Genomic DNA, 23,077 nt, shown 5'->3' with positions numbered 1-23,077 from the left:
GGCTGGGGCTGGGGAGAGGGCTATGGCTGGGTGATAGGGCTGAGGCTGGGGAGAGGGCTGAGGCTGGGGCTGGGGAGAGGGCTATGGCTGGGTGATAGGGCTGAGGCTGGGGCTGGGGAGAGGGCTATGGCTGGGTGATAGGGCTGAGGCTGGGGCTGGGGAGAGGGCTATGGCTGGGTGATAGGGCTGAGGCTGGGGCTGGGGAGAGGGCTATGGCTGGGTGATGGGCTGAGGCTGGGGCTGGGGCGAGGCTGGCTGGGTGACAGGGCTGAGGCTGGGGAGAGGGCTGGCTGGTGATAGGGCTGAGGCTGGGGCTGGGGAGAGGGCTATGGCTGGGTGATAGGGCTGAGGCTGGGGAGAGGGCTATGGCTGGGTGATAGGGCTGAGGCTGGGGCTGGGGAGAGGGCTATGGCTGGGTGATGGGGCTGGGGCTGGGGAGAGGGCTATGGCTGGGTGATAGGGCTGAGGCTGGGGCTGGGGAGAGGGCTATGGCTGGGTGATAGGGCTGGGGCTGGGGAGAGGGCTATGACTGGGTGTTAGGGCTGAGGCTGGGGCTGAGGCTAGGGAGAGGGCTATGGCTGGGTGATAGGGCTGGGGCTGGGGAGAGGGCTATGACTGGGTGTTAGGGCTGGGGCTGGGGAGAGGGCTATGGCTGAGTGATAGGGCTGAGGCTGGGGAGAGGCCTGGGCTGAGGCTAGGGAGAGGGCTATGGCTGGGTGATAGGCTGAGGCTAGAGCTGGGGAGAGGCCCGGGCTGAGGCTAGGGCTGGGGAGAGGCCCCGGGCTGAGGCTGATGATGGGGCTGGGCAGAGGGCTATGGCTGAGTGATGAGGCTGGGGCTGGGGAGAGGACCTGGGCTGAGGCTGTTTGTGTGGTTTTGGCCTTTAGCTCAGAAGGGATCTGTGTGTTTCTGTATTTAGTTGTCCTCTCTTTTCCCCTGTTCTGTGGCTACAGCGGGTATCCTCTCTAACTGTCTGCTGTGTTCTAAACACACACATATCTTCTTATTTCCTCTCCTGTGTTCAGCTAGACTGGAGTGGACTGAGCCTGCAACAGCTGGTAACATCTGGTGTGTGTGCATGCATTTGTATGTGCATCAGTATGCTTGTGTCTGGGGCAGATCTATGGGCACCTTATAATGATAGTAGATGTGTGTTTGGGGCTCTGCAATTCTGAGGCATTCAGAACTGCATTCTCTAGAGGGTAAACACACACAGTGTTAGAGTTTCCTTAAAACGGCAATCAGCTGTTGAATCAATAAAGCTTACTCCCACCCCTGTTTCGGTAAAAAGTAAGCACTCTCATAAACAGAGCTGTGGATGCAAGGACTGACCATCAATGATATCAAATAATAATTTTAACCATGTTTTGAGGCTGTATAGCATTTGTTTACATTTACTTTGTTACAAACGTAGTAAAATGAGCTTATATTTTTGTTTCTGATGGGTTACGACAGTTGAGCTAAGAACATGAGGCATTTGAAGTTATATTCTTCAAGAATCAATAGGTACATAAGTGGATGCTGGTGGTAGGATTTATAGGGGGATGGTCTCATTACAATGAGCCGTTCTTCAATAGCTTCTCCCACCAGCTTCCTCTGGTACATATCATGAGTTAAAAGTTTTAAAAGTATGTAGCAACTGCTGATTGCCCCTTTAATGGTGTGTAAAGCTGATTGTCTGGGGCTGGAGACAGGGCTGGCTGGGTCGGAACGAGAAACAATTGTTTGCTTTATTCCATTCTTAGAAATAAACCACTGGTTTAGGACCTTCTGTCCCCCTCCTCTCCTCTCTCCTCATCTCCCCCTCCTCTGCTATACTCGCCAATGTGGCGTCAGCAGCAACCAGCTCCAGATGTGCCACCCCCCCCCCACCCCCCCACACACACAACCCCACACACACACACCCTCTGCACATGTGATGTGGTCTGGACGATATGCTCCCTGCCCACCCTGCCTATCCTCTACCCCGCCCTACACAGAAACGCACACACCCATATGGACACTTGCTTGTGTGCACACAGCCACCAGAGGAGAAGAGAAGCACTGGGTTTATGACGTGTTTTTTTTTTTTAGAAAAGTCAGTTTAAGACTCCCATAGGGCGGACCAGGCCGTGTGTGTGTGTGTGTGTGTGTGTGTGTGTGTGTGTGTGTGTGTGTGTGTGTGTGTTTTTTAATGTCAATATCAAATCATTTCTTGGTAACTGGGATAGTTTTAAATTAAAATGGTGTGTGTGTGTGTTATTGGCAGAGAGGTTTGGAACTCTCTTTCTTATCTTTCTATTAAAGGTGAAATATACAGAAATCACTTTGCCACTTCCTGGTTGCTAAAAGTCTAATAGTTCGCAGAATTTCAGTTTATGTGATAAAACAAGCAATGTGTAGTGTAGAGAATCATTGTACTATCTAAACCACTGTGAAATATATTTTCAATAACCAGAAATATTGTATTTTCAGCTGTTTATGCTGGTGTACAAAACTGAAATGAAAAAGAAGAATTAAACTTAAGAATGGGAAGCATAGAAATAGTGCACATAGAACAGATCTACCACTTCTAACACTTGCTTTCTAATGAGAACGACAGATCTATAACTCACATTTCTATATGAATTTGGTTGGGTTGCCCAAAATGTTACATATTGCATCTGAAGGTAATTTACTGCCTGGTGATGTCCCCAGGCAGGCCAAAACTCCCACCAAAACAGTCTGACATTTCTGGCGGTCTTTTCAAATAGCTCTTACACTAAGAGGGCACTAATCCTCATTTTCACAATTTCACAGTACTAAATATATTTTTAAAAACAGAGGCAAATCACGTTTTTGACTGCACTGACTGCACTTACTTGTTGACATTTTTTGTGCCTTATATGAAGCATTTTTATACAGCCCATATTCCTTTTGAGGCTGTAATGCAGCATTTAGCTAACCTGTCGTCAGTGGAGTTTGCACACCATCGAACAGACTGATAGACAGTCAGATATATGAGGTACCCAATAAATAAATGTTATTGGGTTATTTTCCAATTTGGGATCCCTAATGCATGCTGGGAAAGTAGTTGACCTTCGGCCATTATTGACTATACCAGGAAGTACAGCTTGTAACACCATTCCCAGTTAATCCATCACAGCCAATAGCATTACTGCTTCTTATAAAACAGCCATTCCTACTGTAGTCTAGCCAGCCCCCTGTATCCCATGCCAAGGTTTCCTGGACATGCAGACACATTTCACACAGCATCAGTCAATGGACGCAGACAGAACATACAAGTGTTTTTGTGTGTTTCTCTCTCTGCATCACCTACCTCTGATTTTTAATCAACTGTTTACTCAGACCAGGCCCAGTTACATCACTGCCCAACCAGTTAGCCGCACACACACACACACACACACACACACAAACACACACACAGCAGGGCTCTCCAAGATATGAAAGCCATTTCCCTCTGTCAGAATTTTAGTTAAAAGGGCAGTAGACACAAATGCTGAGTAGCCCAGTATTTAACGTCTTGTGAGAATGTTGCCAAAACACAAATAAACAGGTTGTCTATTTCCAAAATATGCTGTGTTAAGATCAGTCAAGCCAGTAGCCAACTTTTTTATTTATTTGTGACAGACCTACAAGTCTACAGTGTAGGCTAAATCATTTTGAGTTCCTGCAAGTGAGAGGGAGAGGGGAGTGAGAAGGGGGAGGAAAGGAGAAAAGGGGGAGGAAAGGGGGAGGAAAGGAGAGAAGGGGGAGGTGTCCTTCAGAATCTCTCCTTCAGAATCTCTCAACACACGGTGAGAAGTGGTTGGGGGAGTTCAGAGAGCTGGAATTCGCCGCTCGGAAATACATTCAATGACCTAACGTTATAATGTTGCCAGACAATTCGCATCGCAAATAGATTTATGCGGGTTGCAGTATTCTGCAAATGTTTTTCCCGACAGTTGCAAGACAATACAGAAGATGGTCGGAGTTTCCACATGTTTTCTCCAAGAATAGGAACGTATTGAGTAAAGTCAAATGCCTTGAGATATGCTGCTGTTAGAGACATCTTTACTGAAACCGGTCGAAAACTTTAGGCTACGTGTGAGGTATTTGTGCTGAACGTGTTTTTATACCTCTTCTCTCGGAAGATAGAGAGACCGCTCCATTGCTACTCCGAAATCAATGGCCATTAAGGTTACTCGAAGCTTCACCGCGCCACTGCTTTTGAACTCTGGAAAAATACCGCATTGTTTACGAGAGTTGTGACTTTAAGGTTTAAAAGACATCGATCGAATCGGAAATGTAATTACTTTCTTTTAGACGTCTAACTTACCTTCTCGAGGGGAGCTGCACAAGGATCAGAAATTCAGGTGAGACACTACCTTCAATGCGACCAATAGCCTAGATGTCCACACTGTCAAGGATACAATGTTGCAGCTTGCTTTGGCCTACGTGATCTGTAAACATTTGAGAAAACAATTATACTTAAAAAAAAGTAGGTATAGACCGATCTGGCCATTCATGATCATATTGAAATTATCCTACATAGGCTATAAGATTGTTATGCAATTTAGGGGGCCCTGCCAGTGTTAGCCCTAACAAAGTAAAAAAGAAAATCATCCTGATGTAGATGCCGTCGTAAACTATAACTATTTGTAACCATTTCATAAATTCCAACCTTTATAATGCCTTATTATGAAGGCTTCATTAATCATGTATAATGTATACACAAAGATGACCACATAATTACAAACCACAGTCCAGCTAGTAAGATTTGACCCATGTCTCTCTCTGACTGAGGAACACACCGTAAAGCAGTCAGTCGAGTCACATGCCACCGCAATGGGCAGACTGGGCACACCGACCGCCGTGGGTGTACATGTATCAGTTTAATCTGTTTACGGTAAATGAGGCTTGTGCGTGTGACATTTCAACTCTGATGAGATCCGGCTGTTCATTCAGCAGCACGCGCCATATCTGCTGTTCGTTGACTCATCACAGCGCTACTGCTTGACGGGTGAGTCACGCGCAGAACCAACTGTTGATTTTTTTATTTTACCTTTATTTAACTAGGCAGGTTAGTTATGAACAAAATCTTATTTCCAATGAAGGCATAGGAACAGTGGGCTAACTGCCCTGTTCAGGGGCAGAAAGACACAAGACATTTTTTTTTTACCTTGTCAGCTGGGGATTCGACCTTGCAACCTTTCGGTTACTAGTCCAACACTAACCACTAGGCTACCGAACTGTCACCTACTCCTTAGTAGAATGGGAATAACAGTAGTACTGTTGCCACATGATCCGTGGGCCATGCATGACATTGAAGTTATTGGGCTGGTTTCCTAGACCGAGATTAAACCTGGTGCTCAACTAAAAAAAAAAACTTTAAATCCAGATTCTCCTTTGAGTATGTTTTTTTAAAATCTGTCCAGAAATGGCGCATTATGATCAGAAGACCATTTTGGATGTTTATGTCAGCACATACACACAATGATGATAATAATGGTGTGATGTGAGAGTTCAGTTTCAAGTGTATTTGTGTAATGAATACATTGGAAATCTAAATCTTACTCGCCAGGGTAACAGTGAGAGAGAGATACTGAATGTGAGTGTGAGAACTGACTCACTCTGCCATTTGGGAATGGAGAGAATGTGTGATGGCTGCTAATCTGTATCAGATACCACATTATGGGAGGAGAAACAGATGAGTAGAGAGAGATAATAGAACCGATAGAGACTGAGAGAGTGATAAAGAGATGAGTGGGGAGGTAGATAGAGGTGTATGGTAAGGCACTGAGCTGTTATCCAGGCCTATAGAAGACTCCAGGGTCACTGACCAGGAGTGTGAGTGAGTTAGGAGGATTATAGTCCTACAGCAGACCTGTGTGCGTTCTGTTCTGTTCTAGCCTCTGTAAGTAACAGTACTACAGCTGGGTTGTATAGGTGCACAGTCAATGCCTTCATGGATGCTTCATGGTAGCATATCTCAGCCATGGCTCCCCTTGACACACAGGTACACACCATTAGCTGTTTTCCAGTTTACAGGAAAATGATGTGTTACCATGACAGCGTTACTATGACGGGTGGACCAGGCCAGGGCTGAGGCAGAATGTGGTGTGTAGGTAAAGGCTTTTGGAATGGAACACCTGGAGAGGTCACATCTGCCAGAAAGAGAGGGAGGGGGAAATTACAAATATAATTTTAGGAGAACTAGAAGTTGTTTGGCTGAAGGGATTAGATGGAGGGGGGTAATCTTAGGAGAACTAGAAGTTGTCTTATTGAAGGGATTAGATGGAGGGGGGTAATTTTAGAACTAGAAGTTGTCTGATTGAAGGGATTAGATGGAGGGGGTAATTTTAGGAGAACTAGAAGTTGTCTGATTGAAGGGATTAGATGGAGGGGGTAATCTTAGGAGAACTAGAAGTTGTCTGATTGAAGGGATTAGATGGAGGGGGTAATCTTAGGAGAACTAGAAGTTGTCTTATTGAAGGGATTAGATGGAGGGGGGTAATTTTAGGAGAACTAGAAGTTGTCTGATTGAAGGGATTAGATGGAGGGGGTAATCTTAGGAGAACTAGAAGTTGTCTGATTGAAGGGATTAGATGGAGGGGGGTAATCTTAGGAGAACTAGAAGTTGTCTTATTGAAGGGATTAGATGGAGGGGGTAATTTTAGGAGAACTAGAAGTTGTCTGATTGAAGGGATTAGATGGAGGGGGTAATCTTAGGAGAACTAGAAGTTGTCTTATTGAAGGGATTAGATGGAGGGGGTAATTTTAGGAGAACTAGAAGTTGTCTGATTGAAGGGATTAGATGGAGGGGGGTAATCTTAGGAGAACTAGAAGTTGTCTGATTGAAGGGATTAGATGGAGGGGGTAGTCTAAAATAACTAGATCTTAGGAGAACTAGAAGTTGTCTGACTGAAGGGATTAGATGGAGTGGGGGGTAATCTTAAAATAACTAGAAGTTGTCTGATTGAAGGGATTAGATGGAGGGAGGGGTAATCTTAAAATAACTAGAAGTTGTCTGATTGAAGGGATTAGATGGAGGGGGTAATCTTAAAATAACTAGAAGTTGTCTGATTGAAGGGATTAGATGGAGGGGGGTAATCTTAAAATAACTAGAAGTTGTCTGATTGAAGGGATTAGATGGAGGGGGGTAATTTTAGGAGAACTAGAAGTTGTCTGATTGAAGGGATTAGATGGAGGGGGTAATTTTAGGAGAACTAGAAGTTGTCTGATTGAAGGGATTAGATGGAGGGGGTAATCTTAAAATAACTAGAAGTTGTCTGATTGAAGGGATTAGATGGAGGGGGGTAATTTTAGGAGAACTAGAAGTTGTCTGATTGAAGGGATTAGATGGAGGGGGTAATCTTAGGAGAACTAGAAGTTGTCTGATTGAAGGGATTAGATGGGGGGTAATCTTAAAATAACTAGAAGTTGTCTGATTGAAGGGATTAGATGGAGGGGGATGGGGGTAGTCTTAAAATAACTAGAAGTTGTCTGACTGAAGGGATTAGATGGAGGGGGTAATCTTAAAAGAACTAGAAGTTGTCTGACTGAAGGGATTAGATGGAGGGGGTAATCTTAAAAGAACTAGAAGTTGTCTGACTGAAGGGATTAGATGGAGGGGGTAATCTTAAAAGAACTAGAAGTTGTCTGACTGAAGTGATTAGATGGAGGGGGTAATCTTAAAAGAACTAGAAGTTGTCTGATTGAAGGGATTAGATGGAGTGGGGGGTAATCTTAAAATAACTAGAAGTTGTTTGACTGAAGGGATTAGATGGAGGGGGTAATCTTAAAATAACTAGAAGTTGTCTGATTGAAGGGATTAGATGGAGGGGGGTAATCTTAAAATAACTAGAAGTTGTCTGATTGAAGGGATTAGATGGAGGGGGGTAATCTTAAAATAACTAGAAGTTGTCTGACTGAAGGGATTAGATGGAGGGGGGGGATAATCTTAAAAGAACTAGAAGTTGTCTGACTGAAGGGATTAGATGGGGGGGATAATTTTAGGAGAACTAGAAGTTGTCTGATTGAAGGGATTAGGGGGGTAATTTTAAGAGAACTAGAAGTTGTCTGATTGAAGGGTTTGGAGGGGGATAATCTTAGGAGAACTAGAAGTTGTCTGACTGAAGGGATTAGGGGGGGGGATGTATGGGGAGGAAGGCATGGGAGAAAGATGGAGTAGGGAGATGTTTCTGGTATGTTGAAGCCCTCTCCTCAATAGAGAGCTGGTGTGATGCTCTATTCTTGGCCTAGCGACTATATGCCACCCTCTGTGTGTGTGTGTGTGTGTGTGTGTGTGTGTGTGTGTAGTTACCATCAGTGTTTTATCATATCAACCTCCCTGAGTCATTCTAAGCTATACACAGAACCAGCAAGCTGACCGGGTGGCTTCTAGTTTAAACCAACAGCATCTGCAGAATAACAGCTCAGAAAACAACTAGCACTGGACTTGAAGCTATTTTGGAAGGTTTTACTTGCAATGATCATCATTTGTAGGGGTTTTCTACCCTGCTCTGGTTCAAAGCAACTCTCTTTGTATAAGACCGTCTGTTAAATAGCTGAAATAGATGTCAAAGTTACTGTTATCTGCTGTTTCCTCTCTCTGAAGTTCATTTTAGAAGTTAAAGAAGCCACACAGCAAGGCTAGAGCCGGGAGAAAGTGGTCTTATTTCTGTTCTAATTGTGTCTGTGGTGATTTGGGGGAGGGGGTAGAGCTGGAGCAAAAGCCTACATACTCTGTCTCTCTCTTACTCTCCCTCATTCTCTCTCTCACCTACAGTATGTAATAAGAAGACTGTCTGCCTAGCTGTTTCTGTGCTGGGCTCTGCTGTCAGCCAGCCAGCAGTACGATAGAGACTCTCCACCATAAAACTCATAAATCTGCAAACAAACTCATCAATTTAAGAGACTCTTTACGTTAGTGTGGGGTTGAGTTACGGGCGGTGTCAACGAGGGTAAATTCTCTGGGTGTGGTGTAAATCAAGGGCATTAATGACATCTTCATAAACCTGCCACTCTACTCTTTACTGTTACATATCTCCCACTCTGGGTCATCACCCTGACACGCATAACCACACGCACAACCACACGCACACTGGCTGCCAGTTCTGAAGGACAGAGTAACCCTCAGTAATGCCCACACCATCCCTAGCTGCCAGCTACAGTAGTGTCCAAGTTTCAGTAATGTTAATGTACCGTCAAGCTGTTCAACATGTTTCTGACTCTACAACAGTATATAATGAGAAGGGAGATTATGTATTATAGAATATGTTTACAGCTCTCCTGGGTGTTAGTCTCTCTACGTCAGTGTTTGTTTGTGGTCTGAAGCAATCGCATAACACCTAAACACCAGATCCATCTTCTCAATGAGACTTTAACACTGTGGCACTGGCAGGCGGACTGGGGGGCATATGGTGTTTGGGCTGGGGGTGCGGGTTAAGGTGTCCCCAATCTCCGCATGCTTCCCATCAAATAGTTTGTGCATATATTAATCATGACGTTCTTGTTCGTTTTGGTATTCGGTAAGGTTTTTGTGGCTGATCTTGTACACAAACATTTTTCTCGAGAAAAGCCGAAGTCGGTGGCCGAAGTCTACGCCCCTTTGTCAGTGATTGGTCAACAGTAGGGATTCTTGAATTAAGTGTTTGTCATTCAACCAGAGATTAATAATTTTCATGCTAATTTAGAAATACTTCTAAATGAATGACAGAATTCTTGAGTTACCTTTGATGAAGTCTGATTATTTTGAGGAAGTGTATACTGGCTGCGGCGTCTCAAGATGGACAAACAGTACTATTGCTGCTTAATGACTTTTAAGGGAGTATGCGAGCACACTCATTCAGCACTCGGCTAGGCGCCAGCCAAACCAAAGCATGCTGATGCCTTTAGGGGGAGGCATAACAAAACTGTGATAAAACACAGCTTTGCTTTGGAACGTTTGATGGGCATTAATATGTGACAGGTGAGCTTATTGGACAAGCAACGAAAGATGTTATAGTGTGAGGAGTGTTGGAAGCGGAGTTCTCATCTGAGATCTGTGAAAAGAGACACCAGAGCATGTGTCACAGTCTCTACCAATGTCCTCCTGCGAGCATGGGCTGACCCGTTAGAGCCTGACCCATATGTTTTTCGGACCGATTCCGATTTTGGGGGGGGACAAACTTACCGATACTGATATACATTTTCCACACTAAGTTCTCATAAATTGCCATCCAAAAGAGCAATTGTCCAATAATTGTGTTTCAAACATTGATTTCATACATTGTGACAATAATGACAAGGTGTTCATATAAGCATGATATTCCCTTTTTCCATCCTATTTATTAAATATTGGTTATCGGCTGATAGTATTGGTGACCTGATATATCGGACGGGCTCTAGACAGGGTAGCAGTGTCACATCCTTTTCTTGCCATTTATTTTCATGAAATGCCTTGTCTTGTCTTTAACATGTTCATGAATGTCCCTCTCTTTTTTCCTCTTACAGTTCCCCACCTGAAGAGTTGATGGTTGTAGGCTGATACATTTAAGCACCCTCTTCAGCCTGCCCTGTACCAGTAGCCCCTACCATTCCAGTACTGCACCAGTTAACCTGTGCCAGTATGTTGTTGTCCCGCTCATGTCTGCTGCTCCTTTGGTCACTGCTGGTTCTACTGATTTACTCTCCCCTGACCCAGTCCAGACCAGCTGCTGCCCACGTCAGCGACACAGGTAAGAGACATGGGCCACATAAAGATCTTAAATTCTCTTTCTTTCTTGCTTGTGCTCTCTCGGTTGTAGTTGACAGGCAGGGCTACGTCTCATTAGCTGTGTGTGTGTGTGTGTGTGTGTGTGTGTGTGTGTGTGTGTGTGTGTGTGTGTGTATACTCGCTGGTGAGCCTTCTTTTCCTCTTTGTTATTTAATCTCTTTTAATCCCTCAGGCTATTCTAGGTTCAGGCTAGGGTTCTAGGTTCAGGCTAGGGGTTCTAGGTTCAGGCTGAGTGTTCTGGGTTCAGGCTGAGGGTTCAGGCTGAGGGTTCTGTGTTCAGGCTGAGGGTTCTGTGTTCAGGCTGAGGGTTCTGTGTTCAGGCTGAGGGTTCTGTGTTCAGGCTGGGGGTTCTAGGTTCAGGCTAGGGGTTCTAGGTTCAGGCTGAGGGTTCAGGCTGAGGGTTCTGGGTTCAGGCTGAGGGTTCTGGGTTCAGGCTGAGGGTTCTGGTTTCAGGCTAGGGGATCTGGGTTCAGGCTAGGGGTTCTGGGTTCAGGCTGAGGGTTCTGGTTTCAGGCTAGGGGATCTGGGTTCAGGCTAGGGGTTTTAGGTTCAGGCTAGGGGTTCTAGGTTCAGGCTGAGGGTTCTGGGTTCAGGCTAGGGGTTCTGGGTTCAGGCTGAGTGTTCTGGGTTCAGGCTGAGGGTTCTGGGTTCAGGCTGAGGGTTCTGGGTTCAGGCTGAGGGTTCTGGGTTCAGGCTGAGGGTTCTGGGTTCAGGCTGAGGGTTCTGGGTTCAGGCTAGGGGTTCTAGGTTCAGGCTGAGGGTTCTGGGTTCAGGCTAGGGGTTCTAGGTTCAGGCTAGGGGTTCTGGGTTCAGGCTGAGGGTTCTGGGTTCAGGCTGAGGGTTCTGGGTTCAGGCTGAGGGTTCTGGGTTCAGGCTGAGGGTTCTGGGTTCAGGCTGAGGGTTCTGGGTTCAGGCTAGGGTTTCTAGGTTCAGGCCGAGTGTTCTGGGTTCAGGCTGAGGGTTCTGGGTTCAGGCTAGGGGTTCTGGGTTCAGGCTGAGGGTTCTAGGTTCAGGCTGAGGGTTCTGGGTTCAGGCTAGGGGTTCTAGGTTCAGGCTGAGGGTTCTGGGTTCAGGCTGCTACCATGGTGGTTCAATCGCACTGACTCTGTTCTGCTATCTGGAACTGTTCCGTTAGTAGTGGGTCTCTATTCTGAGCTCGAGAAAACAGAACATACACTTACATTTATGGATGTGTGTATGGGGTGGGGAGATTCTATATTGAGCTAGAAAGAAGCTCTTCAAGGTTTGTCCATTTAGTTTAAAGCTGAGGATGTTTACAGTGATTTTTCATGGTGCAATGGTTTACATATCCTGTCCACACACGCACGCATACATACATGAGCACACACACACAGCTGGTTGGAGGTGGAACAGAAATGCTGTTTTTGGTAGGAAAGGATGAATGCCGTCTGAAAGGAGATGGTTTTATTTGTATTGGCGAGTACTGTAATCACAACCATCCTGACCAACCCTAACACCCTGTGTTGTGTGCGTGTGTTTGTACGCGCATGCGTGTCTATGTGTGTGTTTCGCTTCCAGCCATCTGGTATCCAGCTGAGAGTGTGTGTGTGTGTGTGTGTAATACTGTTGTTTTGTAACCCATAAATTCTTGTTTTTCTCTCTTAGTCAAAAACACCTAAATGTAACTTTTGTGCCGCAAACTCTTTTTCCATAAACAAAGTCTGCTCCCAATTTCCCATATCCTTCTCTCCTTCTCTCCTTCTCTCCTTCTCTCCTTCTCTCCTTCTATCCTTCTCGTTGCTTCCTTCAAATAAAGGTTTATGTTTTTGGACTTCAACCAACTCCCCCTGCTTTTCTATCTTTTAGTGGATTCCTTTCTTTTTTTGTCATTTTTTTTCTCTTTTTGTCTTTATCCCCTCTCTCTGTCGCTCTCTTGCTTCCCCGCTCTCTCTTTCTCTCTCACGCTCTCTCTGTCTATTTTTGACAACCTCTCATTGAGAATGTTCCCCCTGCTATGAGCAGGCATTATTCAAGACCTCGCATAATGCAGTCTCTGTAGACCTCTCCCTCTAGATGACAGACATGCTGTATTCAAGACCTCCCATAATGCAGTTTCTGTAGACCTCTCCCTCTAGATGACAGACATGCTGTATTCAAGACCTCCCATAATGCAGTTTCTGTAGACCTCTCCCTGTAGATGACAGACATGCTGTATTCAAGACCTCCCATAATGCAGTCTCTGTAGACCTCTCCCTGTAGATTACATACATAATGTAGTGAGGTTGGGAGCTTGAATTCAGGGATGGTCTGTGTCAGTCTGTGGTGATGCTGATTATGGACCTAATATCTGTAGATTAGAGGAGAAATGCTGCTTTTCTGGTGTAGGTCCTGCTGAGAGGTTGGGAGGTATTGAATCTGTGGCAGAACATGTCCTGAGTTACCAATATATTGTATAGTAATCAGTAATCCTGATGAGAGGTGAAAAGGGATATGTGGTAGTAAATATCCCTGCTTATAGTAATCACTGATCTGATGTGGCCGGATCTGTGAATGCTGTGGAATGGAACCTGAGCCGACTGTGTCTAATGGTAGAAGGAAGTAGGCTTTTTCTCATTCAATGTATTCAAACAGGACCCATTAAAGATCTGAAACCTGCTGCTTTTCCCTCCTCTCTCCCAACTCACCCTCACATCCCTCCTCACCCTTTGTTCACAACCATTTGTCAGGATGAAGGTGGTGATTATTAGTGTGTTTGTTTATCTCTGAGCTGGGGGTTAGGGAGCAACAGGGGAACTGTGTGTGTGTGTGTGTGTGTGTGTGTGTGTGTGTGTGTGTGTGTGTGTGGCAGCTTAAAGGGGTAAAAATGTGAAAGGTTAATCTTTAAGCCGTTTCCCTTTTCACTCAGCAGGAGCATCCCAGACCCCCACAGAGTAACCCTGCCTCAGCTCTTCCTGTTTAAACACACACACACTGGTTTCTATTTTTGGTTTATGTTTTCTTCTCTCTCCATAGCTGACATGCTGGCATCTTCTGAGGACGAAGATGATGCTGATGAGTCTTCTTCAGAGGAAAATAAACTATCCAACAATCAGAAGCTCCAATGTAAGCTCCTTCTTCTGACCTCTTTCCCCTGCCACTTTCCTTTCTCTCCCCTTTTATTGGTCTGAAAAAGTAGTTACTAGCCAAACCAACTGAAGAAAGATTGATATTGAATCAAAAATGTGAAATATAAATACCCTCTCTCTAGTGATGGCTCCTCAGTGGGCGACTCCAGACAAGATGGAGAAGAGGCTCCATGCCGTTCCTGCCAGTAAGACTGTTAAATTTCGTTGCCAGGCGACTGGTAATCCCACACCAACTTTGCGGTGGTACAGGAATGGGAAAGAGTTCAGGAAAGACCAGCGCATTGGAGGCTTCAAGGTATGTGTTTTTATACAGCCCTCTGCTTCATACTGGGTTGTCTGAGTTGTGTATCATCTGTCAAAGACCCAGTACAGCCAGAAACGTGATTGTCCTGTGTTTTATACACGGAGTGTACAAAACATTACGGACATCTCCTCTTTCCATGACAAAGACTGACCAAGTGATTCCAGGTGAAAGCTATGATTGCTTATTGATGTCACTTGTTAAATCCACTTCAATCAATGTAGATGAGACAACAATTGCAACCCAATATTAGGAAGGTGTTCTTAATGTGTTATACACTGTGTATATACAGTTGAAGTCAGAAGTTTACAGACACCTTAGCCAAATACATTTAAACTCAGTTTTTCACAATTCCTGATATTTAATCCCAGTAGAAAATTCCCTGTCTTAGGTCAGTTAGGATCAGCACTTTATTTTAAGAATGTGAAATGTCAAAATAATAGTTGAGAGAATTATTTCTTTCAGCTTTTATTTCTTTCATCAGAAGTTTACATGCACTCAATTAGTTTTAGGTAGCATTGCCTTTAAATTGTTGAATTTGGGTAAAACGTTTCGGGTAGCCTTCCACAAGCTTCCGACAATAATTTGAGTGAATTTTGGCCCATTCCTCCTGACAGAGCTGGTGTAACTGAGTCAGGTTAGTAGGCCTCCCTGCTACGCTTTTTCAGTTCTGCCCACAAATGTTCTATGGGATTGAGGTCAGGGCTTTGCGATGGCCACTCCAATACCTTGACTTTGTTGTCCTTAAGCCATTTTGCAACAACTTTGGAAGTATGCTTGGGGTCAGTGTCCATTTGGAAGACCCATTGGCGACCAAGCTTTAACTTCCTGACTGATGTCTTGAGATGTTGCTTCAATACAGCCACATAATTTTCCATCCTCAGAATGCCATCTATTTTGTGAAGTGCACCAGTCCCTCCTGCAGCAAAGCACCCCCACGACATGATGCTGCCACCCCCGTGCTTCATGGTTGGGATGGTGTTCTTCGGCTTGCAAGCCTCCCCCTTTTCCCTCCTAACATAACGATGGTCATTCTGGCCAAACAGTTCTATTTTTGTTTCATCAGACCAGAGGACATTTCTCCAACAAGTACGATCTTTGTCCCCATGTGCAGTTGCAAACCATAGTCTGGCTTTTTTTTGGCAGTTTTGGAGCAGTGACTTCTTCCTTGCTGAGCAGCCTTTCAGGTTATGTTGATATAGGACTCGTTTTACTGTGGATGTAGATACTTTTGTACCGGTTTCCTCCAGCATCTTCACAAGGTCCTTTATTGTTGTTATGGGATTGATTTGCACATTTCGTACTAAAGTACAATCCCATGTGTTTATACTTGCATACTATTGTTTGTACAGATGAACGTGGTACCTTCAGGCGTTTGGAAATTGCTCCCAAGGATGAACCAGACTGTGAAGGTCTACATTTTTTTTTCTGAGGTCTTTGCTGATTTCTTTTGATTTTCCCATGATGTCAAGCAAAGAGGCACTGAGTTTGAAGGTAGGCCTTGAAATACATCCCCAGGTACACCTCCAATTGACTCAAATGATGTCAATTAGCCTATCAGAAGCCTCTAAAGCCATGACGTAATTTTCTGGAATTTTCCAACCTGTTTAAAGGTACAGTGAACATAGTGTATGTAAACTTCTGACCCACGGGAATTGTGATACAGTGAAATAATCTGTCTGTGAACAATTGTTGGAAAAATTACTTGTGTCATGCACAAAGTAATGTCCTAACCGACTTGCCAAAACTATAGTTTGTTAAACAAGAAATTTGTGGACTGGTTGAAAAACTAGTTTTAATGATGCCATCCTAAGTGTATGTAAACTTCTGACCTCAACTGTATTTCCACACTATGAGGTTGGAATAATATTGTGAAAATTATATGAATGCCCTTTTAGTGTAAGAACTTTGTGAAAAGACCGCCTGAAATTTCAGCCTGTTTTGGTGGGATGGAGTTGTGTCCTGCCTGGTGACATCACCAGGTGATAAATTAGTTAGTTCCAAACCTCTCTGCCAATAACAGCTAGTTTTCAGTGTTCCCCTCCCCACTCAAACCAATCCTAGACAGTCTTAGCAAAATTCTTGCTTCAGAAATGGCTCTTGTTATAAAAAAACTTTAAAAAACAATCACAGTAAGGTGCGTTACACAATATTTCTTTATTTGATATTGAGATAAAAATGGATGCATTGAGCCTGTAAGTCAGAGAGTAAATAGCATACCTTAAAAACTAATATTACAGTACCAAGGGATACCGTGTAAAAAGACAACAGCAGGGGTCCAAGCACTGAACCTTGGAGAACACATGTTATTTCTACTTTGCCAAAATGTAATTACTAACACAACACAAAATGTGTATTTTTCATGGCTCTTCTCACGTTTTCACTCCTTTGCCTCTTTCTCTCGCGCTCTTCCTCTCTCGCTGTCTCCCTCTTTCAGCTCCGGGACCACATGTGGACAATAATAATGGAGTCAGTGGTTCCGTCTGATAAAGGCAACTACACCTGTCTGGTGGAGAACAAGCACGGCAGCCTCACACACACCTACCAGCTGGACGTAGTGGGTCAGTCAGTATGTGTGCATATAAATACAGTACCAGTCAAAAGTTTGGACACACCTAGTCATTCCAGGGTTTTTCTTTATTTTGACTATTTTCTACATTGTAGAATAATAGTTAAGACATCAAAATTATGAAATAGTACACATGGAATCATGTAGTAACCATAAGTGTTAAACCTATCAAAATATATTTGCGTTTCTTCAAAGTAGCCACCCCTTGCCTTGATTTGCACACTCTTTGCATTCTCTCAACCAGCTTCATGAAGTAGTCACCTGGAATGCATTTCAATTAACAGGTGTGCCTTGTTAAAAGATCATTTGTGAAATGTCTTTCCTTCTTAATGCGTGACAAGGTAGGGTTGGTATACAGAAGATGGCCCTGTTTGGTAAAGACCAAGTCCGTATTATAGAGTTCAAGTAACAGACACATCTCAACATCAACTGTTCAGAGGAGACTGCATGAGTCAGGCCATGGTCAAATTGCTGCAAAGAACCACAGCTAAAGGACACCAATAATAATAAGAGACTTGCTTGGGCCAAGAAACACGAGCAATGGACGTTAGACCGGTGGAAATCTGTCTTTTGGTTTGATGAGTCCAAATTAGAGATTTTTGGTTCCAACCTCCATGTCTTTGTGAGACGCAGAGTAGGTGATCTCCGCATGTGTAGTTCCCACCGTGAAGCATGGAGTAGGAGGTGTGATGGTGTAGGTGGTGCTTTGCTGGTTAAACTGTCTGTGATTGATTTCTTTGGAATTCAAGGCACACTTAACCAGCATGGCTACCACAGCATTCTGCAGTGGTGGTGTGTCCAAACTTTTGACTGGTACTGTATATATATTGTGTGTGTTTACTTTTGTTATGTGTGCTTTGAGTGGTGGGAGTGTGTATGTTAGTGTTTTTGTATCACTCACATTGCATTGATGTTTTCTGTGTATTCTAGAACGTTCCCCTCACAGGCCCATCCTCCAGGCAGGCCTGCCAGCTAATCGTACGGCCATGGTTGGTAGCGACGTGGAGTTTGTCTGTCGAGTGTTCAGCGACCCTCAGCCCCACATCCAGTGGCTCAAACGCATCACCATTAATGGCAGCAGAGTGGGACCAGACGGACTGCCTTACGTACGCGTACTGAAGGTACACACATATATATGTACGCGTTCTGAAGGTTAACGCACACTGTATTGACGAGGGTTATGTCACAAAATCTCTCTTTCTCTCTCAGACTGCAGGGTTTAACACCACAGACAGGGAGATGGAGGTGTTTACTCTGAGGAACGTGTCTGTGGAGGATGAAGGAGAGTACACCTGTCTGGCAGGAAACTCTATAGGACTCTCTCACCACTCTGCCTGGCTCAGTGTGATCAAAGGTACACTTGTGTACAAACCTTTGCAGCCCAATGTGCTTTGTATATTTGCACTTAAAATGGAAGAAGGAAAAAAACAATGTAAAAAATGTTATGAATTTATCCCACTTCACTCCCTCTCCTCCAGATATGCCCCCCTCCCCTGTACCATCTCAGGCCTACCTGGAGATCTTCATCTACTGTGTCGGCTTCTTCATCATCATGTTCATGGTCGCCGTAGTGACCGCCTGCCGACTACGCTGCTCCCCGAAGAAGAGCGACTTCAGCAGCCAGCTGGCCGTTCACAAACTGGCCAAGAGCATTCCCCTACACAGACAGGTAACACACACACTCACTAGTGCCCCATGATCGTGTGATGGGTAACCTTTGCCTGAGATGTGAATACTTTTTTTCCTGAGCTAATCCATAGGCTTTAGTTCAGCGGGCTAACTCTTATTACAGTATATCCTCTCTCACTACCTCCCCTTTCTCAAGGTGTCAGTAGACTCCTCCTCCTCTCTACAGTCGGGGGTGTGTCTGGTCAGGCCGTACCGCCTTTCCAGTGGAGCCACGCCCACCCTGGTTGGCGTGTCAGTGTATGAGCTGCCCGCAGACCCACTCTGGGAGCTGTCACGAGACCGGTACTAGAGGACTTATATCCCTGCATAGAGAATACCCAATCTATAATATCGGCATACATAACCCTACATATTGCTTACATCATCTGCACACGGTACTCATAACGTAACCAAGGAGATTCATAACCTCCATGCACAGGACATTCATAGCCTTGCGTGTCTGTGTTCTAGGCTGTCTCTGGGGAAGCCACTGGGTGAAGGTTGTTTTGGTCAGGTTGTGCTAGCAGAGGCTGCAGGTCTGGACAGAGAAAAACCCTCTCGTCTCACCAAGGTTGCCGTCAAGATGCTCAAAGGTACATAAAACTACTTCCTGAAATATAGAATTCAAAATAAACTGAAAAACAGTGTTTGTATTGGTTGATATTGATTTGATGTCACATCCTGTTTCCTGTGTAGCGGACGCCACAGAGAAGGACCTGAGTGATCTGATCGCTGAAATGGAGATGATGAAGATGATCGGGAAACACAAAAACATCATCAACCTGCTGGGAGCCTGCACACAGGATGGTAATACTGGTGCTGTGTGTGCTTGTGTATGTGTGCTTGTGTGTGTGCGCGTGCGTGTGAGCGAAATAGCATTTTATTTGCACAGATGAGTACAATGGCCACAGTACCAAGGGGTGAAAATAACAGCAGGGGTCCAAGCGCTGAACCTTGGGGAACACCACATTGTTTATTATAACCCTTCCCTCTCTCTCCAGGCCCTCTCTACGTGGTGGTAGAGTATGCATCTCAGGGCAACCTGAGGGAGTACCTGCGTTGTCGGAGGCCTGTGGATCTGGAGTACTGGTCTGGGCCAACCCAGGCCCCCCTGGACAGCGTAGAGGTCAGGGAGCTGGTGTCTGCTGCCTACCAGGTGGCCAGGGGCATGGCATACCTCGCCTTACAGAAGGTCAGAGAAGAGACCAGTGTTATTGTCTGTCTTTTTGTCTGTCTTTTTCTGTCTTTTTGTCTGTCTGTCTGTCTCTCTCGCGCTCTTCTTTTCATCTTTCGGTGTTTCATTCTCTTCGTCTGAATCTATTATTTTATCTTACTCTACCTCTCCTTTACTGGACATTAGTGTAAATCAGTCAACCAATAAATTAATCAATCACATTTTTTTCTGTAGTGTATCCACAGAGACCTAGCAGCCAGGAACGTGTTGGTGACAGAGGACAATGTGATGAAGATAGCAGACTTTGGTTTGGCCAGAGACATCCACCACATAGACTACTACAAGAAGACCACCAATGTAAGTAACATGATCACAGTGGAGCGAGTAGACGACTGAAATTCAGACACAGACGGACATATAGATGTTTTAACCCAGGGGTGGCAAACTCATTCCACGGAGGGAATGAGTTTTTCAATTAAAACCTAGACAAAAGCATTAGACAACCAGGTGAGGGGAGTTTCTTACTAATTAGTCAGCTTAATTAATCAATCAAGTACAAGGGTGGAGCGAAAACCTGCAGACATTTAGCCCTCTGTGGAATGAGTTTAACACGTGGTTTAACCCCTTGTTTTCCTCCCAGGGTCGTCTGCCAGTGAAGTGGATGGCTCCAGAGGCTCTGTTCGACCGCATCTACACACACCAGAGTGACGTGTAAGTCACACTCCTAACTCCTAATATACATTCTGTGGTGTTGTGCTATCCATCCTGTTGTTATGTGCCTGTAGGTTTACTTTCAAGCCCAGCAATAACTGTCCCTGAGAAAGTGATGTTGATTGTATTGAATTCTGTTGTAGGTGGTCGTTTGGGGTGTTGCTGTGGGAGATCTTTACTCTAGGAGGATCTCCCTACCCAGGGGTCCCTGTAGAGGAGCTGTTCAAACTGCTGAAGGAGGGACATCGTATGGACAGGCCAGCCGCCTGCACAGAGGAGCTGTGAGTACACACGCACACAAAAAAAACACAAGTATACTGTAAGAATGTCCTCGCAAGGAGAGTAATACAAACACACGCTCTGTTGTAACACTGTGGTGTGTGCTCTCAGGTATATCATGATGAGAGACTGCTGGCACGCTGTTCCATCTCGCAGACCAACCTTCCAACAGCTGGTAGAGGATCTGGACCGCACACTCTCACTCATGACCAACCAGGTAAACAAACACATTCACGTGCGCACACACACAAACAGTGTCATTTTCGTTTCATTTGAATTATTCCCCTGAATGTGTCCTCCCTCCCTCCCTCAACTCTCTCTAGGAATATTTGAATCTGTCCATCCCTGTGGTCCAGTATTCTCCATTGGGTCCAGACACCAGCAGCTCCTCTGACTCTGTCTTCTCCAGGGAGACGACTCACGGAGCAGAGTACTCTCCCCTGAGCCCATCCTGGACCTCCACCCAGCACACCCCCTCTCATACCTCCACCCTGGCCTACGCACACCACAAACCTTCCAGAACCCTGTCTTGAACCTCCATCCTAGCCTACGATCACCACAGCATCTACCCTGACGTACACCCGCGGACACAGCCTACGCTGAGCTAAAGACACTGCCCTGCCCGTACACCTTAACCTACCACCTCCCTCTTTATCCACAGATAAAGACAATGGAAAAGACAGACACATGGAGGGTTATAACAGAGTCATAAGACATGAAATAGAGTTTGCACAAATATGGACTCTTCTCTCCTCCTCCCCAGGACTATACTGAACTATTAAAGGGATAGTTCACCCAAATGACACATTGGGAAAGGGGGATACCTAGGCAGTTGTCCAACTGAATGCCTTCAACTGAAATGTGTCTTCCGCATTTAACCCAACCCCTCTGAATCAGAGAGGTGCGGGGGATGACTTAATCGACATCCACGGCAGCCAGAGAACAGGAACCAACTGCCTTGCTCAGGGGCAGAACAACAGATTTGTACCTTGTCAGCTCGGGGATTCAATCTAGCAACCTTCTGGTTACTGGCCCAACGCTCTAACCACTAGGCTACCTGGAGGTTTTCTTAAACTGTAAGCAAGGTATGAGACAATGTATGAGAGCAATCCATGCTTTGGTTTATTTTCCCTGGCACTATTTTCACATGCTAACATTTTAGTATTTGTGACACATATCCCATTCAAGTCATGGGACTGATATTAGCATTTGTCACCCATGGACAAAACATCTAAGTGACTTTGTTGAGCTTCACAATCAATTTAAAATACTTTTTGATAATTTGGACATAATGTGCAAAAAAGTATAATATCGGTTCCATGACTTGAATTGGATCTGTGCCACAAATGCTAAAACAGTGCAAGGGAAACTAAACCAATGCATGGATTGCTGTCATACATTGTCCATAGACTGCTTACAGGGTCATAGACTGCATACAGGGTCATAGACTGCATACAGGGTCATAGACTGCATACAGGGTCATAGACTGCATACAGGGTCATAGACTGCATACAGGGTCACAGACTGCATACAGGGTCACAGACTGCTTACAGGGTCATAGACTGCTTACAGGGTCATAGACTGCTTACAGGGTCATAGACTGCTTACAGGGTCATAGACTGCTTACAGGGTCATAGACTGCATACAGGGTCATAGACTGCATACAGGGTCATAGACTGCTTACAGGGTCATAGACTGCTTACAGGGTCATAGACTGGTCATAGACTGCTTACAGGGTCACAGACTGCTTACAGGGCAAGGAAACCAATGTGTATTTTTTTATTTGGGTGAACTATCCCTTTAATGTAGGGAGACTCTCCCGGGAGCAAGAGGAGGAGGAAGAGAAGGCTGCTACACATTATTGGTCTTCATCGCCATATTATGAAACAAGCTGCTGCTTTGCTGAGCAAACCATACAGGATATAAAAAGGAAATTGATACCAAGGAAAAATAATGTTGTTCTTTTGTAAATACAGTATATTACGAATTGTTAATATGAATACATATTTCCAGTATTTTTATTTTGTACATGGTAGCTTGTTTTTATCCCTGTCATTGAAATGACATCTAAGAAAGGTGTGGATATGATGCAATGTGTTAGCATCATAGCCACTTCTTTCCTCTGATTCTATGTGTTTTAATAAGCTAATATAGCAGCAGTGTTAGTCAGTCAGGGCTTGCCTTCAGTATCACTCTCTTGTCTGGACTCTATGGACACTACAGTGTTATGTTGAGGTTAATGATAATGTAAATGTAAATGATAATGCCATGGTTTTAAAACAGTGGCAAATTCACTTATCTCCAATGGAAGTCTACCTGCCTTTACAGAGAATGCCTTTATGAAAGGTATTGTAATAAAGAAAATGGCATTACAAAACTTCAATGGCGTGTTTTTGAATGAGAAAGAAAAGAGGGAGAGAGAAGAGAGCACATGCTGAACTGATCAGCCAGGACTTCAGGGCTGAATGAAGGAGAGGTGAAAGACTGTGTGATGGGAGAGAAACAGAGCGAGGATAGGTTCAGCTGTTGACTGCAGAGGAAGCATTCACTCCACCAGATGTGTATGTGTGTC

At 44.7% G+C, this 23,077-nt stretch overlaps 1 protein-coding gene across 2 annotated transcripts; it reads left to right on the top strand.

Moving 5' to 3' along the window:
• The first annotated feature begins 3,770 nt into the window (after positions 1-3,770).
• Positions 3,771-22,216, top strand: LOC115120928 (fibroblast growth factor receptor 1-A-like). Of its 2 annotated transcripts, XM_029649916.2 has the most exons (17): positions 3,771-4,334; positions 10,456-10,679; positions 13,691-13,780; positions 13,926-14,098; positions 16,542-16,665; positions 17,604-17,794; positions 17,883-18,027; positions 18,152-18,342; positions 18,499-18,644; positions 18,813-18,934; positions 19,038-19,148; positions 19,343-19,533; positions 19,750-19,872; positions 20,156-20,226; positions 20,370-20,507; positions 20,617-20,722; positions 20,829-22,216. In XM_029649916.2, the coding sequence occupies exons 2-17, from the start codon at positions 10,571-10,573 to the stop codon at positions 21,036-21,038; spliced, it is 2,241 nt and encodes a 746-aa protein (XP_029505776.2). In that variant the 5' UTR covers positions 3,771-4,334; positions 10,456-10,570; the 3' UTR covers positions 21,039-22,216. The 2 variants fall into 2 exon arrangements, with proteins under 2 accessions (XP_029505776.2, XP_064872602.1); XM_065016530.1 differs by lacking the exons at positions 3,771-4,334; positions 10,456-10,679; positions 13,691-13,780 and adding an exon at positions 15,457-15,598 and having other exon boundaries at positions 14,014-14,098.
• The last annotated feature ends 861 nt before the right edge of the window (positions 22,217-23,077 follow it).

This window comes from Oncorhynchus nerka, unplaced genomic scaffold, assembly GCF_034236695.1.
Source record: "Oncorhynchus nerka isolate Pitt River unplaced genomic scaffold, Oner_Uvic_2.0 unplaced_scaffold_30___fragment_2___debris, whole genome shotgun sequence".
NCBI classification, from domain to species: domain Eukaryota; kingdom Metazoa; phylum Chordata; class Actinopteri; order Salmoniformes; family Salmonidae; genus Oncorhynchus; species Oncorhynchus nerka.
Note: the sequence above shows the minus strand (reverse complement) of the source record. Positions and strands in the feature narration are given on the sequence as shown.